We start from the raw sequence: 18,220 nt of genomic DNA, 5'->3' as shown, positions 1-18,220 counted from the left end.
CAGCTGAGCCACAGCCAGCTGCTCATGGGCATGAAGAGAGGGGCAGTCGGAGAGGCAGAGCAGACACTGCTTCGAGAAGTCTGGCAGCCCGAGGAGATGGGACATGCGGTACCTGGAGGAGGGAGGAGGGCCTCTCTCTGTTCCATCCACCTCCCTTCCTGTCCTTTTTATTTTCATTATTTTTTTTTTAAGAAATTAGATTAGGAAGATCGGAATCTATTTGTAGGCCTAGGGGTGTTGCTGGCAGAAAAGGGGAACGAGAGGTTGATAGGAGAAAGTTCTGAAGAGCATGAAGTGTGGGAGCAGAGCTCCGGTGCTGCCATCCCTCTAGAAGGTAGACGGAAGGCTTCCGAGGACGGAAGGGAGGGCCACGTGGCAGCACAGGGGTACACAGAGGGACACGGGAGGCCTTCCCGTAGCCCTGCGCCTCAGGGGCTGTGTCTCCGAGTACCCGCATTCCCCTGGGTCAGTCTTGCTGGGGCCGGCAGTCTGCCTTTTGAAGGAGAGAATGCTAGCCCCCTTCAGAAGGGCACCTCCTCAGATCTGGGGGAGAAGCTGGTGGCCGAAGAAAAGTTACCCTGCTGCTTTTCATCACCGAAAATAACAGCCGTAGCAGCGTGGGTCCGCCCTACATTCCCACAATTCCGGGAATTGGTGAGCATTTTTACAAGTGTCAGGATAACATAATTTCACACAAAATTTGTTTAGTAACTGCATTATTATAAATATATGTGGCATGTATCAGCAGATGGTTTGCACCCAGAATAAAAGTGTATATTGATGGTCTAAGAAGAGAGAGAGTAAAGCGGTTAGCAGGAGTTAGGAGCCAGGTGAGGGCAGGGGGAGCAGAAGGAGGTTGCAGGGGGGAAGATGGGTGGCGTCTGTGCATCTCTGTTGTTCTTCTGGTGGGAAGGTGGGCAATCCGTCCACCACTCCGGATTTTCGTGTTCTGCCTGCAAATGGCTAATCAGGCTAGTCGATCAGTGTTTCCTAGCGTTTAAAAGGGGGAACAAGGGAAGGGGATGATAATAATCCTGCAGTTAACATTTATTGATCCCTTACTGTATGCACCAGATAGAAGGACTTTAGACAGATCGTCTTTGAATCCTCACAGCAGTTCCTCAGGGTAGATGGCAGCATCCTCATCTTAAAGATGAGAAGGTACAGAGGGGTTACTGGATTGCCCAAGGTCACACAGCAGGTGTGTAGCAGAGCCGGGTCTTGTACCCAGGTCTGGTAGACCCCAGGGCCTGCAGGCAATCACCAGCTTGGAATAAGGCCAGATGGCCATGCTGTCACAGGCAGAGGCCCAAGGAAGCTACAGGTCGCCCCCGAGGATCTCAGGAAGCATCCTGTTCCTGGCCAGCAGGCTCTCTGCCAGACGCTTACGTGGCTGTCTGTCAGGACGACTAGACTTTATTCCCTCTTGAGCCTGGGAGAGCACAGACCAGAGGTCTGATGGCAGTCCTGCCACTTAGGCAGAAGCCCAGATTCTGACGAGTTGTCTTTTGTTCTCTCTGTCCTCTTGCCCAAGGAGGTGAAAGGCCGAGCCTGGAGTGTCTTATAAATGGGAAAGAGGACAAAGTGATGAGTTAAATTGACCTGTCTGTGGGGCGCCTGGGTGGCACAGCGGTTAAGCGTCTGCCTTCGGCTCAGGGCGTGATCCCGGCGTTATGGGATCGAGCCCCACATCAGGCTCCTCTGCTATGAGCCTGCTTCTTCCTCTCCCACTCCCCATGCTTGTGTTCCCTCTCTCTCTGGCTGTCTCTATCTCTGTCGAATGAATAAATAAAATCTTTAAAAAAAAAAAATTAAATTGACCTGTCTGTAACAAGACTTGTGTCTTCAGGGCCTCAGGCCCACCCTTTAGCAGGACCTGACCTGGACACCCCTCCTTCATGGGGGTCTGCTGAGCCAGGCTGGGAGTTCTCCGTGGACAGACACCAGCCTCTAAGGACAGATTGCCTCAAAGGGCAGCTGACGTTTTCTGGGGGAAGTATGAAGTGACTTTGTTTTATCAGTTAAGTCTGCCTCATCCACTCATTCATGCAATGGATATGTTCATTCATTCATTTCAAGACGGAGAGACCGTCCACCACTCGTGAGTGTGTAAGCTGCGGCCTGCACTTCCCTGGGTGCATCGGAGCCGTGGGGGTGGGGACAGGAATCAGCGTCCAGCTCCAGGAGCAGATACCTCCCTTTTCTCCTTTTAAAGATGGGGAAACTGAGGCTCAAAAAGTTAAGTGATTTGCTCAAAGTCAGCCCCTTTAGTAAGCAGCTGGGTCTGAGACACGGATGCATCTGGCACTGGTGTGGTGGTCTTAGCTCCGTGTGTTACTGACTCTTGCCTGTGTGTTTGCTTCTAGTTCTTCAAGGCCTTTTCCAAGAATGGCTCAGGAGCAACACTGCCAGGTGGGTGTCCTGGTTCCAGTTGTCAATATCTTCTTCCTTTTCTTTCTGTTGGGTTTCTGCTGAGGTGAGGAAAGCCCGGCAAGGTGCACGGAGTGAAGAGTTTCCCAAGTGAGGGCAGAGTTTGTGTTTTCCTAGGGCCTTCCCAGCCAGCCTGAAAGATGCCTTCTGGAAAAGGAGGTTGAAAAGCCCTTCTGCTTTGGTCCATTCAGGGTCCTGGGAAGAGAGGAGGGTCACCGTGTACCCAGGCCAACCCTTCATGTCAGAATGAGGTTGGCATCCAGAGGGACAGACCAGACAGCCTCCAGGGAACACGCTCATGGGCTCCAGGCCTGACGGACTGTTTCCTGCCCTCTGAGGGATGGGTGGTCTTGTATAACTTAGGGCCACAGAAGACCCCACCCCACCACTGTGAAAGAGAAGGACTGACTCATGCTCTGTTTCTCTCAGAACTAGCCTGTGCCCCCAGCCCTTTGTTTCAGTGAAGCTGACAAGGGCGCTGGGATTATTCTCCCTCCCTCCTCATACGCCCCCCTCCCCCATGTCCATCTTCATTCAGTGGCTGGTGCTGACGTGGAGACGCTGCGAAAGAGGCTCATTGACGCCTTGGAGTCCCATAGTGACACGTGGCCCCCCGCCTGTCCCCCACTGGAGCCTGCCAGGTATTCGGGGCTGGACAGGCTTGGTGCAGTGTGGGCCAGGATCACAGGCCTGGTGGCGAGAGGACAGCGAGGACAGCTGCTTAGGGGATACAGAGGGCTTTGTCTCTGGGGCATACACCTCAGTGGGCCAGAGCCCAGAGCTGCCCTGGAACAGCTGGTGGAAGACTTCCTGTTGCTGGAGATCCTCCCTGAGGAGCCCTGGCTTCGTGGGACCAACAGGGGTGCAAGGGCCTATCCTGCCGGGTGGGAAGAGCTGGGCAGGCGTTCTCCAGGCCATACCTCCCTCTGCTTTTCACAGCCTGTCCTCAGGAACGTGTGGGGGGTTGCAGTGGACTTCAAATGATCTAACCCGGAGGGGACACTGAGAGAGTGGACATGGGGAGGAAGAAGGGAGGCTCAAAGGGAGCCCTGTCTGTAAAAGGGAGTCGTCATCTTTCCGAGCGGTGGCTGTGACTGGGGGGGTGGGGCACATGACTGTTGTGCCGCAGAGCGTCAGGCACGGTGGCTGGTGGCCCATATCTGCCTGTCAGGCAGGCTTCCAGGATTGCCTCTTCTAGGAGAGGAAGGGGCGCGGTGCCTTGCCTTAGCTCTCCCACAGAGGGCAAATTGAGAACACCAGGTCTCGCCCTCCCGGCTGAGAACCCGAGACAGGGTAGAGCCCACCTCAGGGATTCCTGCCAAGAAGGAACAAATCCAAGTACCAGCAGGCACTGCTGGCGGGAGCCCAGCCTCCAGCACCTGAGGAGGCCTCGTGGAGCAGGCGCTGGCGCTCCAGGCCCCGCACATTGATTTAGTGATGTTCTCGAAAGCCATAGCCCTGCTGAGAGATTGTGCTTCTACGCGTCAGTTGGGGTTGAATCCAACCCATGATTTTTTTTTTTTTTATCCATTTGCCCAATTGTCCATCCTTCTGGAGGGTCCCATGGAGACCCTGGGCCCAGCGTTAGTCTCGGTATGGTTTGGGGCTGTGCAACTAGACCCCTTCTCTCCAGGAAACATTCACACCAGCCTGCCCCTTACTTACATTTTTCAATGACCGTGTCTGCCTCTCTCTCTTTCTTATGCACACGCATCCTTCATGGTGCATTTTCAGTTCCAAGAGCTCTCAAAAGCAGCAGGTCAGGTCCACCTGCCAGCCTGATGAGTACTAAACATTGCTCCATATTCACTGAGCCTTCCCCTTACCCCGAGCATAGAGACCCCTGGTCTCAAAGCCCCTCTCCCGTCCTCAGCCTCCTCCCCAGACCACCTCGTACTCACTTCAGATTCTTAGAAGAGACAGTGTGAAAAAAACCAAATCCACAAGTCGGGCCAAATGGAGAACCAGCGTGTGGGGTAGCAGAGTCAGCATCCCCTGCGACTAAGGGTCTGGCTTACTCACCCTGGGGGGCTGGCAGGGGGCGACCTCCACGGAGCCCCGAGTGGAAACAGGAGGGGTGTGTGTGGCTGTGCCCCCAGTGCCGTGCCAGCCGCACCTGGTGTCCCCAGCAGGTCTGTGGAGGGTCCCTGCTGCCCTTGTCTCTTGCAGGCTGGAGGAGATCGATGGATTCTTTGCGAGAAATGACGAAGATTGCCTGGCCCTGATCTTTGAAAAGGAAGGCTCGTACCTGGGTAGAGAGGTGAGCTGCCCCCAGGGTCCCTGCAACTCCAGGGTAGCCATCAGGAGAGAGCCCAATGAGTTCATGGGCAGGGCTGTTCTGGTGAATTCTAGGGTCTGGGCCTCGTGCGCTTCTTAGCCCAGCACTGGCCTGACCCCTGCTGGGGGACCCGGGAAGTGTGGGAGCTGGACCTTTCCGTTTGAAAACCTTTCTTTTTTATCTCCCTCATTGAAACTGCGTCTGTAACACCTGCTGTTCATTGAGCACTGGACTAGAGTGCCAGCACACGTAGTCGCTAATCTTCACAGTTAAGGTTGATAATAAGGTAACACGTTGAAAATCCCCTGGCAGTGAACGGGTGGAGCAGGGCTTGGAACCAGGTCTGTGAGTCCCACAAGCCCAGGTGGTTTCCGCACTGCCCCACCCCTGCAGAGTTGGGGCTTGGGAGCAGGAGGGGGCCATCAGAGGTCATGCAGCGCCTCAGGAGGAAGTAAAGCAGGTAACAGAACAGGCAGGCGTGAATTTCCACTCCGTGATGATCCGTCTGTAATCAGGTTACCCAGCTTCCCTACGCCCCATTTCCCTGTCTGGAAAGCAGTGATCGTTACCTTTCCTCAGAGCGCTGCTGGCACAGTCAAACGAGGCGGGTTAGGGAAAGGGCCTGGATTGGTAGCTGGCACAGAGTAGGTGCTTTTTAAAGACCCATTCCCCTGGCCTAATGCAGGGAGCTCTCTGTTCTGCTGGCTCAGAGACTTCTCTAGGCCCCTTGTGGGCTTTTCCCAGGTACTGAGGTGGGATGGGCCAAGGCATGGGTGAAGTCCCAAGGAAATGCAGCGACACAGAAGAGGCATGAGGGTGGAGATGAAATTAAACACCACTGTCAGCTCCGAATGACTTTCCTCCTGAGACTCATAAAGCACAGTGCAGAGCGTCCGGGCTCTCTCTAGGCATCTGAGCCCCGAGAGGGGAAACAGAGGGAGATGGGGGGGGGCATGGAGCTTTGCTGAAGGACTGCCTGACCCTTCTGGGGTCCCAGTCCAGGCCTGGGGTCATTCCTGTCACGAGGAAGTGATTAATAAATGATCATTAGAATCAGATATCCTCCGACCTGTCCCCAGGGGCAGGGATCCTGTGTCCACGCAGAAGTGCTCAGAGATGGGTAGTTTGAGAAGCAGGAGGCACAGTAGCCAAGAGCCCACACTCTGGAGCCGGATTGAACTGGGGTTTATTGCCCATTTCAGGCGCTTGCAGACTGTCACCCGAACACTTGATTTCACTGCTCAGCCTCCGTGTTTCCATGTGCAATAGGCATTTTAGTTTTTTTAATGAACACTTACATACCTCCTATGCACCAGTCACCGTTACACATTTTATAAAATTAACCCCTTCGGTTCCCTTAACAGCCCGCTGAGGTTGGTATGTTCGTTATTATTCCAATTTTGCAAGTAAGGAAATTGAGTCAGGGGAGGTTGAAGCTGGCTTGGGAGGGGGGGCAGGATGCAAACCCAGGCAGCCGTAGTAGACTGTGCCTGCCGGCTCAGTCTCCTGATGATAGTTCCTGTTTCATACCATTATTTTGAAGATTCAGTGAAGCAATCTATAAACACCCAATACCTACTCAATAAATGTTAGGTAATAATGATTTTCCCCCTTATTTCTTTCTAAAAATAAAATCACGTCAAAGTATGTTTTTCTGATTTGTAATATAGATAGAAAGCCTTATAAATATAAGAATAAAAATGAAACCACATTTTATTATGCCTTCTACAGATTGCTTTCATTGGAAAGAAACTTATATTAAATTGCGCTGTCCTAGGGAATTCAAGGTGTGTGGTGTGCACAGTTCCAAGGCCCCTTGTCCTGGGCAGTGTGTGACTCTTATCCCCTGTGGGGTAGAGGTGGTTGGTGGCGGGAGACTCACTCAGCACACTCGTCCGTTCTCTGAAAGGCGTAGAGTCTGGATGGTGCCTGCCCAGGGCTCCCTCTGCCCAGTGGCTGGCCCCCACCCCCGACACGTCTGTCTGTCTCTGTAGGTGACTCTGGATTTGTCCCAGCACCAGGGCATAGCAGTGCGCAGGGTCCTGAACACAGAGGGTGACGTGGTGAGCAAGTTTGGAGTCACCGACTTCCCATCTTGCTACTTGCTGTTTCGGAATGGCTCTGCCTCCCGAGTCCACGTGTGAGTGCCGTGCCTCTCCCTGTCCCCTCTCCTCTCCCCCTGCGTGCATCCTTTCTTCCCTGCCTAGAGAAGCCTGCCAAGTTCTTTCTCCTGCAGTTCCTCTGAGGAGTCCCCTCTGCAGGAGAAGCAGCCACCTGCCCGGGGGGGGGGGGGGGTGCAGTGCCAGGCACACGGCCCTGGCCCCCAGCTCAGGAGTCCGGCCTCAGGCCCCTGGTGCACTCACCGCCGCTGCTCCTGCACCATCGCCCCTGCTGCCCTAGTCCCCATCGTCCTCTGTTCACAGTCTCCTTGGCAGGCTGCAGGCCTGGCAGGCACTCAGATATGCCTGACCCTCCCTCCCTTTGGTTTTCTAATTGCAGAAAAGTTCATTAGGAGCTAGACAATAGCCAGTTCCAAAATGCCAAGAGAAAACAATCAGGCCAGCCGCAGCCCCTCTGTCAGGCTCCCGCTGCTGAATGGCCCGTTAAATGGCACCAGATGGTGCCTCGGTGCCCTCCCTGGGCAGATGATTGATGTCGCCTGGCTCCTGCAGGCAGGAGCTCGAGGGCCAGGGAGCTCAAGACTTGCCTGAGATGCCCAATGAGCTGCTCCGCGGGGCCATTAGTGCCATCCTGGACGGAGGCCGGGCAGGGCGGGCCCTGGCCCTTGCCAGCCCGAGTCACCAAACAGCACCGGGCCGGCCTCGTCAGGGAATTCTGTGGGGGTGGGGGGGAGCCTGAGGGCTGCAGGGGGACAGGCAGGGACAGATAGTGCCAGTCCTGGTGGGGAGAGGAGGCTTTGTTTCCTCACTTGGAGCTGGTGGAGGGGAAAATTGTTTGTGACGATGCTGCTCCTGAGCCATCTGCTCATCAAGAAACATCGGGCCGGGACAGCAGAGTGGAAAGCAGTGCTGCCCGATGCCAGCTCCCCTGGGGTGTCCCGTCACACGGCTGCTGGTCTTCACACCCTCCCTCCAGACGGCCGTGACCAGGAGGGGGTGTCGCCTGCCCTTGAGGACTCGCCATCAGAAAAGAGAAAGAAATCAAAAGGATTGTACAAGGATTCCAGAATTCTAGTGTTGTTGTTGTTACTCCCTGTTTTTTTGAAAACCAGGTATCAAACTCCCTTGACTTCCTTGGGGAGGAATGTCACCTCTGCTACCTCAGAGCAAGCTTGTGAGCAGGCACCTCCTTTGGTCTCTGGTGAAGGTAGTCAGACCCAGCCATCCCCTCCATGGGCAGTAGTAGCTCCATCCCGCAGCCCCTCCAGGGCAGGCCGAGGAATCCTCAGTCCCGCTGTGTTTCCAGATGGGACTTTGACCTCAGACTGGTGTCAGAGAGGCCCTCCGCAGCATGAGTGGTGAATAGAAAGGCTAAAGTGAGGCCTGGGTGCCTTGGTTTGACCTCACTGAGGATGAGACAGAACCAGATTCAAATATTTCTTACCAAACACTTCTGTCAAGGATGCCTGGATGGTACAGTAGGTTACGTGTCTGACTCTTGGTTTTGGCTCAGGTTCTGATCTCGGGGTCATGAGATGGAGCCCCACGTCAGGCTCCACGCTCAGCGCAGAGTCTGCCTGGGATTCTCTCCCTCTCCCTCTGCCCCTCCTGCTTGTGCTCATTCTTTCTCTCCAAAATAAATAAATAAATCTTTAAAAAATAAATTAAAACAATAAACATTTCTGTCAGTTGAGCCACCTGCCTGCTCTCCTGACGTGAGTTCATCCTGGGATCTGTTTCTCCATACTCACTGCCTCCCCTCTGTGGTTTCTTCCCTCACAGGCTTGTGGAATCCAGGTCCTTCTACACCGCTTACCTACAAAGGTTCTCCAGGGCCCCCCGGGAGTCTGTCCCGACCAAGGTTGTGCCAACCACTGCTCACATGATCGCTCCCACTGTGTGGAAAGTCGCAGATCGGTAAGGCCACACCCACTTCCCACCCCCCTTCCCTCCCCCCACCCTTGCCTCTGATCACAGACCCCCCGACTTCAGACCACACTGTGTTCCCTGTCTTGAGCTTAGCACATGCCTTTCCAGTCCCCCGAGGGCTGGCCTTGGCCTTTGGGCTCCCCTGGCTGCTGACCATACACGGCAGAGTCGTCGTGGTGTGGGAGAAGCAACTGTTAGCCGGTGGCCAGCCCCGTTCTGCTGACCATGGGAGGTGCCACACAGCACTTACGTGTGTCCTCCATAATGGAATGAATACTTCCCAGTGCCCACGTTCCTTAAACTTAACGCTATTCAAGAATAAGCAGAATCCGTTTAGGAAAATCTGTGGCCTTCCAACCAACTTCCCACCCGAGCAACGGTCTCTTCCGCACATATTTTTGAGTACCTGCGACACAGTAGGCGCTGTAATACAGATGTGTACAGACATGCAGTCCCTTCCCCCAGAAAGTTTACAGTCCCTTCTAGGAAGTTACTGGCCTCATTCGAATGCCGCCGGTGCTGGAGAGCTCACTACCTTCCAGGGTAGCCTATATCTTTGTGCACAGACGTAACCATGAGGAAGCTGCTTTTCTCTCCAAGGCTCCTTGGCTCTGCTCTTGCAGTAGAATTCCTGCTCGTTGGGCAGGAGATGGGGCTATAAGCCTCTGGCGCTGGCATCCGGCTGTATACCAAGTAGAAATGGCTGACTGGGGAGCTCAGACCTGTAATCAGGAAGGTGGCCTCCACAAGGAGACTGTACAAGAGAACTGGGGGAAAGGTCATCTGATTTCCAGAGGATTTTGCATCCCAGCATGAAGGACTTTCAGGGTAGAAAGTACTAATGGAGAGATTTTTAGTAAATCAGGTAAGAAGGAAAGAGAGACTGACAAGAGGGAACAGTCATTATGGTCATTCACATTCTGGTCATTCACATCATTCAAATTATAACAGCAGACACTTACTGGCCTTAGGTGCCAGGCTCTGTGCTGGGCACCTTCCATACATCATCTCCTTTGGTCATGGGGCCACATCTTGAGGCAGACCACAAGAATGGAGAGGGACCGAGACCCAGCACAGCACCGTGGGGCCCAGAGAGGGCACTTTGCCCCGAGGGTGGAGCACAGGTGGTCACCGTGCTCACCCCGTTAGCTGACCCCGTTGGCTCCCCGCAGCATGAGGAGATAGGTACGGCAGGGGTAGTCAGTTCATTTTACAGGTGAGGTCGGACGGAGTTGCCTCCCAGAGCTGGCTCCCTGTAGAACTGAGGCCAGAAGCCAGGCCTCAGGAGGCAGGGGTAGAGAAGCAGCCAACACATGACGAGCCCTTTGCTTCAGAACCCCGAGCCCAGACCGCAAGCGAGTATGATGGGCGTGGGGTGGGGCAGCCAGCTGGGAAACTGCAGCCTTTCCCCCGGGGCTGGGATCAGCCCAAGAGGCGTGACATGGAGCCTCACCTGCTACCCAAGGCCTGGCAGCTGCAAGGACATCAGGCCCCAAGTAAAAACACACCACTTCCCCTCCTAACCCCTCAGCTCCCACCATGCCCTGCCTTGGTCTTTCAAAGAGGGCCCAGCTTTTCCAGAGCCACGTTGTTTGGGTGCACCTATTGGTCTGTCTGTCCCTAGGGGTCTTTGTTCAGAACAGGGAACGAAACTCAACCTTCCACAAGCAGCCTGATTAAAAGCACCTTTAAGGAGTACAGGAGGGTCTGGCCCTGAGGCTGTGGAAGGGGAACCCCTGCTTTATGCCAGGAGCTGCTGAGGGGTTTACATTTGTGCTTTTATTTATTCCTCTCAGCAACCTACCCATGAGCAATTTATTATTTATTTACTGTAAGAATTGAGGAATTAAGGCTCAGAGAGGTAATACACTCAGGGTCACAGAGCTAGTTCGTGGCAGAGCCCAGTGCTGACTTACAGGACTCTGTAACCATCAGCAGTGGCCCTCCCCTTCTCTCCCTGTAGTGCTGGGTGCTCGTCCCCAGCCCCTGGCCTGTGGTTAACATCCCTTCTCTCTCTGCCTCCTGGGTCCTCAGCTCCAAGATCTACATGGCTGATCTGGATTCTGCACTGCACTACATCCTACGGGTGGAAGTGGGCAAATTCTCTGTCCTGGAGGGGCAGCGCCTGGTAGCCCTGAAAAAGTTCATGGCAGTGCTGGCCCAGGTGAGCAGGGCCCCAGCCTCCCTTGTCCACACCTCCCTTGGGAGCTCCGGTCTGGCTGGACATCTGGACCCACACCTGTCCCCGTCCGCCCCGGGCTGCTACCCTGCAGTCTCAGTCATACCCTGCGCTGGGCAGGGTCGGCCCCCTTCCCAGCCCACCCTGGGCAGGTGGCTGGGTAGGGCAGGGCCAGCTGTCCTGGGGATGTTCCTGCTGAGTCCTTCACCACAGTCTGAGCCTGGAGTGTGGCCTCCCACTTCCTGCCGTGGTCACTGAGGAAGCGGGACCCGTGGATGCCACAGGGAAGGAAAGAAGGCTTTTCTGAATATCCTCTCTTCCCTCCCAGTCACTGATCACAGTCTGACCAGGTTCTTGGCCCTAGCCATGCCTTCTTTATTCCTGTGTGGTTTCTGGCCAACATGGCTACTCTCTGAAGTGTAGCTCCTGCCTACTGGGGATCTGCTGTGTGTCAGGCATGTAATCCTCTTACCTTTGCACAGTGGCAAGTATTACCCCCATTTCAGAGGCCCAGGTTGTTCAAGGGACTAGTCTTATACCTCTCAGTGGGGAGCTGTTGTGAGGATTTGAGCTGAGGTCTCTGGCCCCAGAGCCTGTGGTCCTTTCTTTGCCACACCTCTTCCTCATCCCTGAAGGTGAGATGCAGGCCCTCTTCCTTCTGCACCTGTCTCCTCCTCCCTCCCCGCATTCTTCTGTTTGCTTCCAGATCCACTGCCAGTGCTGCCCTACTTAAAACCCAAGGCTCTGGGCTGCTGAGGACTGCTGAGTCAGATGCGGGCTCTGGTCCCCTCCACAGCCTGACTGCTGACGCAGCCACCCTCAGCCCCTGGGTGCCAGGTCTGCGGGAAGCTGGGACTCCCTCTGGGGGTGATCTGTGCCTCCCCCTCAGGAACTGCCTGCCAGCCTGGTCCCTGTTCCCCTCCTCACCCCAGCGCTGGCCTTGCAGCCCACCTGGCTCAGTCTGTGTGGTGCCGTTACAGCCTGAGGCCAGAGCCTTTCCCCCAGATCCCTGCTCTCTCCTGGAAGCAGCTGGTGGGACTGGCCACTGGGTGGCGTGCGGTCACCAGCGTTTCCTGCGCCAGGCAGAGGGTGACTCCCTGAAGTCCAGAGCCCTTAATTCATCCTTCCTCCTGACACCAGGGCCTGAGAAGGAGGAAGGGTCCAAGTCAGGATGATGGGCGAAGGTCAGTGAGAAACGCTGACTTGAAGCTGTAAATTCATGTAGAGAGCCCAGAGGCCCTGGTGAGCTGACCGAGAGGGAGCGTGTCAAAGGCAGGATTGTTCCGGCCACTTCTCCCTCGGGGCCAGTGGCCAGCCCTGGAGGTTTGATGGGAATCTGTAATGACTTTCTCAGAGGACTGGATCCACTGGCAGGTTTTTCTGTGTAGTGATCATTCTTTGCTCTTTTTCCTCCACAAGTTTCTCAGTGTCTTTGTCCTCTTGACCTGTGTCTTGGTGGTTTCATCTGACCTGCTCTGCAGGCATCCCTCCCTGCTCCTGCCCCGCCTCTGGGTGTGTGTGTGCACGCGCACGCACGCACACATGTCTGTCCTCCTCCCTGGAGTCCTTGTGGTTTTAAAGTGCTGATACTAATCAGATTTCAGTTGACTTATTGTCAGAGTAGCTTTTCATGTTCCTCGGAGACTCTTGGGAGTGACCATCAAGGTCTGGACCTTGGCTATAAGCCCCCGGGCCAGCTTGTCCCCACCAGCAGCCCATGGAATACAGATGAAAGGCTGTTCGTCAGCCTCACCCCACAGTCAGTCAGCTGGTCAGTCAGAAGATCTCCCGCAGAGAGGACTGCGTGGCCCAGGTTCCCAGCAGCCCTGGGAAGCCACGCAGGTGCTCAGCCTTCCTCCCAGGGGCAGTGTGGGGTCAGGGTCAGCCTTGGGAGAGGGAGGCCTGAAGGGCCCAGCCTCACTTAGAGCCTCGGTCCTCTCCCCACCCCTTCCCTCGCCTTGCCAGGTGCCCCAGAGCAAAGGTAGCGAGGAACCCGCCTTTGTGTCTGAGGCAGAATGTTTTCCTGGCGGTTTCAGAGCATTTCAGGAATCTGCCTCGGCTCACTTCTGTTTAGCCCCCTATCCTCCGTGGAGCTGCGGGGCTCCGGGGGAATTGCTTTTCCCTCCCCAGCTTCCCCTTGTGCCTCCCACAGCACTTCCCCGGCCAGCCCTTAGTCCAGAACTTCCTGCATTCCATTAATGACTGGCTCAAGAGGCAACAGAGAAAGAAAATCCCCTACAGTTTCTTTAAAGCTGCCCTGGACAACAGGAAGGAGGTGAGTCTGGGGGCAACTGAAGACCTCGGAGTCCTCAGTGACTGTGGGGGTGGAAGGGGTTAACCCTGTAGCCTCTAACCTCCTTCACCCACGGTCTTGGTTGGGCCCTTCCATCAATAATTAGTGAACGGCTACTTACTGAGCTGTCTGCATGCACATCTCATCTAATCTTCCCAGCATTAGTGGGAGGTAGCTCTTATCCCCATTTAGCAGATGGAGAAGCTGAGGTTAAGAGAGGTTAAGTAACTTGTCTAAGGTCATAGAGCCAGTAGGTGGTTGGGCCAGAATGCAAGACCGAATGTGAGCGAGTTTGTTGCTGGCGCTCCCAGGAGCCTGCAGGCACATTGGCCCCCTCACACGACTCGTCTGGCCCTCTCCAGGGGCACCTCTCTGGGCTCCCGCGCATCCACTCTCTGCAGAGCTGGCCCCCTGCAGCCAGCAGAGGCACACAGCCGTACAGATGTGTCGGATGCCAAAGCTCGAAGGGACCTCAGAGGCCAAACCCCTCCTTTTACAGATGGGGAAGCCGAGGCTAGAATAAGGATGTGACTTGCTCTGTGTCACAGCTTTTCAGATCTGCTTCTCCTTTGACGGATGTAGCCAGTGGGAGATGCCACCTTCCAGGTGATAGACTGAGGAGGGACCTCATTTGTCTCAAGGCTGTGTGCTTACCTTCAAGTCTCCTGGAAGCTTCTTTCCTTACCGTCCATCCCATTCTCTTTCTTTTCCATATATGCACTCATGCACGTATGTGTTCCTTAGGGCACTATGGTTGCCAAGAAGGTGAACTGGGTTGGCTGCCAGGGGAGCGAGCCACATTTCCGGGGCTTTCCCTGTTCCTTGTGGATCCTCTTTCATTTCCTGACGGTGCAAGCAGCTCGGCACAATTTAGACCACTCACAAGAGACAGGTGAGTCCGAGGCCTGTGCGCCTGCCTGGCCCTGCCCTGCTCTCCACAGGCTCCCTGCTGCGGGCCCAGATGTAGCAGAGTCTGCCCTTGCAGCTGACCCCGGTGCCCTCCGCACAGAATGGGGAGGACCTGGAGAAGCCACCCAGTCCTGGCCCCGGCCCCAGCGTGGTGCCCTGGGCGAGCTCAGGGGCATAAGGTTTCTTTCTGGCTTTCTTGGAGCCACAAGCTTGCTCTGTTTACAGAACTTTGTGAAAAATTTGTGCTTCTATTTTTTGTACTCCTGTCAAGGAAAGAATTCTGTTTCAGTCTACGTGGCTGATACTGTGTGCTTTGAACAATTTTATTGTTTCCCACGGAAAAATCATTCTTTTTTTTCTTTCCCCCCCCCCACTTTTTTTTAGAGAGTGTGCAAGCTGGGGGGCAAGGGCAGAGGGAGAGACAGAGAGTCTTAAGCAGGCTCCATGCCCAGCACGGAGCCTGACGCAGGGTTCGATCTTATAACCCTGAGATCATGACCTGAGCTGAAATCAGGAGTCGGACATTCAACCAACTGAAAAATCATTTTCTAAGGGAAGCTGGGGAAACGCATTGCCCCTCCTGCCCTGTTCCCTCCTCAAACTGTGCGGCTGCCCTCCACCACCCATTCTGCCTCACACTCTCGCCTCACGACCAAAGGGCAGGCGTCCCATCCAGTCCACACCGACTGAGGGTTATGTCAGGTACTGGCTCGGCCTGGAGAGTGCAGTAGTGGGAAAGAAAGCGTCCCTGCTCTTGGTGGGGCAGGTGGGCAGAGAGCTGCCCTGCAGCGTGCCAAGGCCCAGAGCTGGGGCAGGGGGCCTGCAGCGAGAGGCAGGAAGTGCTCCATGCTGTGGGGAGGGCCAGGAGGAGGTGAGCTAGAACGGATGGAGGGACAGGAGCTGAGTTAGGAAGCAAGAGCGCCCCACAGCTGAGCAGAGGCAGAGGGAATTAGAGGAGCTGCCACGTGCAGCCAGCCAGCCAGCCAGCCGGTCTGTTAGCCTGTTTTTACGGAACATCTAAAAAGGGCCGGGCCCTGTTCTAGGAGGGGGTACAGTGGTGCATGAGACAAGAAGTCCCTGCCTCAGGGGCCAGGATTCCAGGGGCGGGAGTAACCTTACAGGTAGATCATCTCAGGTGTGATGATGAGTGCTCTGAAGACGACGCACTAGGTGGTGGGGAGGAGGGACGAGGGAGGGGGGCTGTGTTCAGACAGGGTGGCTTGGGGAGGCTTCTCGGAGGAGGTGGCCCTGCGTGGACCCCTGGTTTCCAGGTTTCCAGGCTGCACTTGTTTTGCTCAGGCTGCCCTAACAAAGTGCTCCACACTGGGGCGCTTACCCAACAGAAACTGATTTCCTCACAGTTCCTGACGCTGGAGGTCCAAGGTCAGCGTGTCAGGAGGGTCGGTATCTGCTGAGACCTTGGCTCATAGATGGCGATCTTCTCCCTGTGTCTGCACGAGGTCTTCCCTGGGTGTGTGCCATGTCCAAGTCTTCTCTTCTTATAAGGACACCGGCCCTATGGCTTAGAGCCCACCCTGGTGACCTCATGTGACCTTAATTATTTCTTTAGGCTCTTTGTCCAAATGTAGTCCCGTTCTGACATGCTGGGGGTTAGGCCTTCGACATACGACTGTGGGTGGACACAGCACAGCCCATCACACAGGCCAAGGACGAGCAGGTGCCAAGAACAAGTCTGGAGTGTTTGCAGCCCCAAAAGGAGGCCAGTGGTAGAGCCTGGGGTGGGGGCGGTGGCAGAAGAGGTGCAGGCCTGGGGGTCTCAGCAGGGGAAGCGTTGGGATTTCTGAGTCGGCGCTATGAGATGCCCCTAGGGAGTTTCCTAGGGCAGTGTCACCAATGGTCGGGGCTCTAGAGAGACTGCTGGGGGGAGGCCAGGCTGCCCCAGGCAGTGGTGGAATGCACCGGGGAGAGGGGGGTGGCGGCCCAGAGCAGAGCGGTAGGTGGCCTGTGGGAGAAGCGGTCAGATTTGGGAGTATTTTGAAGGTGGCGCTGGGTGGAGTCTGGGGCAGACTGTCTGAGGAGTGTACATAGGAGCCAGGACCCAGGGTGGACCCCAGAGCTGTTGGGCCTGAGCATCTGGCGGATGATGGTTCTGTGAGCTGAGAAATGGGAGGGTGTAGACGGTGGGGGGACTCCGCGGTCTATGCCCGCCAGCTGTCTGAATGGAGATGTGAATGGGTGAGTCCAGGGTTCAGGGACGAGGTCCAGGGTAGCGATGCAAGCCTTGTGGGCAGGGACGTGTGGGTGGTAGGTAAAGCCTGGGGGCTGGGCAGGCAGAGGACGGCGCAGAGGCCTGTGCTGCTCTGGGGTGCGCAGCGTCGGGGCCTCTGCCGAGGAGCAGGAGCCAGCAAAGGAGCCTGCGAAGGAGCAGCCACTGCAATTTCAGAACCCCGTGTCGGCAGGAGGGGGGGTGTCGCCAGCTGCGTGGGGGCCGTGGTGCTGCCAGAGGTGCTGCCAGGCCAGGAGCTCTCTGGCAGGCGCGGTGGCGGTGGAGCAGGGGTGAGAAGGGCCTGGCTAGATGGGGTGGAGAGAGAATAAGGGGCCCGAAATTGGAGCTAATGGGGCCGTCACTGGGGTCAGAGAGGGATGTCTTTATTGCAGTTGTCTTTACCAGTCGGAACAGTCCCGTATTAAGGGAAAAATCAGTGATGTGCTAACAAAGGAATATATATACAGGGGTGAAATCCTGAGGAGGTCAGAAGGGGTGAAGTCCAGAGCACCAGGCAGGAGGGGGAGGCGAGTACAGCTGCGGGGCCGCGGCGGCTGGGCTGAAGGCAGCACTGAGGAGGCCCAGGAGGACAGAGGCGAGGCCTGGCCTTCAGGGCTGCTCAGGTTGCCAGGAATGATGGCACAGGGAGGGGTCGTGAGCAGGACGCAGAGTGGGGTGCTGAAGTCCTAGTGTATGGAGGGCCGGGACCGTGAGTTCGGTTTTGAGGGACTGGGGTCTTGCAACAGGAGAGTTCGGAAGCAACCAACAGCCGGGAGGGTCCTTCCGCCACCCCCAGGCCTGACGTATGAGGAGTGTGGAAGACAAAAGGGTTTAAGGGGGGCATGTTTTGGGGAGCCCAGCGTCAGGGCAGGAAGGTGAGGGGAGTATTCAAAGGTGGGTGCGGATACCAGTCCAGGGGGCCCCATGGGAGGGAGTGGGGGGGCGAGGGGAGATGGAGACAAAGCAGGGAATGTGCAGAGCGAGATCCGGAGGGACCCCTGAGGCAGTCCCTGGGGGAACAGGAAGCCTAAAGTGGGTTGGGCACAGGAGGGGTGCAGGGAACAGGTGGTGGGCCGTCTGGCCCCTGCCTGCCTCTCCAAACATGTCTCAGCCCAGGTGTCCTGCTGACGAGTTTGGACCTTATCCCGAGTGTCAGTCAGTGACAGGGACCTGGATGAGTGGCAGAGAAAGGGAACTGGGATTTAGGACTTTGGGAGGAGATGGGGTCAACTCTAAAGTGACCCCTGGAAGGTGGACGGGTATGCAAAGAGACCCCGGGCCCCTCATCAGAAGGTGGGGCTGGCGGGCCCCCGTGGCCCCCGTGGCCCCCGTGACCGGACAGCGTGTCCCCTCCCTGCAGCCAAGGCCCAGGAGGTCCTCCAGGCCATCCGCGCCTACGTGCGCTTCTTCTTCGGCTGCCGGGACTGCGCCGGCCACTTCGAGCAGATGGCTGCGGCCTCCATGCACCGGGTGGAGAGTCTGAACAGCGCCGTGCTCTGGCTGTGGTCTAGCCACAACAAGGTCAACGCTCGCCTCGCCGGTAAGGAAGGGCCCCCTCCAAGGCCAGAGTCACCCACAGAGGGAGAGGGGGATGGGGGGGGGTGGGGGACCTGGACCAGAGATAGGAGACCGGACGCTCGTTGTCCCCGAAGTAACCCCCCGTGTGTCACAGTGCGCAGAGCCCTTCCACGTGCTCTGCCTGCCCTGCTGATGTAGGGCAGTGTCCTTAGACCCATTTTCCAGATGAGGAAACTAAGGCTTTGACACTCTAGGACTGTAGTCTTCCAGCGCCACTGCTCACTCTTTCCCCTGCATCAGGGCCCCTTCATTGGAACTCTTGGGGTCCCTCTCCTGC

At 56.2% G+C, this 18,220-nt stretch overlaps 1 protein-coding gene across 1 annotated transcript in view; it reads left to right on the top strand.

Annotated features, from left to right (window-relative positions):
- The window catches only part of QSOX1 (quiescin sulfhydryl oxidase 1), a 35,252-nt gene that overhangs the window by 13,754 nt on the left and 3,278 nt on the right, over positions 1–18,220 (top strand). The window contains exons 3-11 of the mRNA XM_026509155.4: positions 2,367–2,412; positions 2,969–3,071; positions 4,600–4,690; positions 6,703–6,848; positions 8,611–8,745; positions 10,792–10,921; positions 13,089–13,211; positions 13,974–14,121; positions 17,726–17,905. Coding sequence (XP_026364940.2) covers positions 2,367–2,412; positions 2,969–3,071; positions 4,600–4,690; positions 6,703–6,848; positions 8,611–8,745; positions 10,792–10,921; positions 13,089–13,211; positions 13,974–14,121; positions 17,726–17,905 — 1,102 coding nt within the window. The remainder of the gene's footprint in view (positions 1–2,366; positions 2,413–2,968; positions 3,072–4,599; positions 4,691–6,702; positions 6,849–8,610; positions 8,746–10,791; positions 10,922–13,088; positions 13,212–13,973; positions 14,122–17,725; positions 17,906–18,220) is intronic.

The sequence above is a fragment of the Ursus arctos genome, unplaced genomic scaffold (genome assembly GCF_023065955.2).
Source record: "Ursus arctos isolate Adak ecotype North America unplaced genomic scaffold, UrsArc2.0 scaffold_2, whole genome shotgun sequence".
NCBI classification, from domain to species: Eukaryota; Metazoa; Chordata; class Mammalia; order Carnivora; family Ursidae; genus Ursus; species Ursus arctos.
This window is presented reverse-complemented; position numbering and strand designations above follow the sequence as displayed.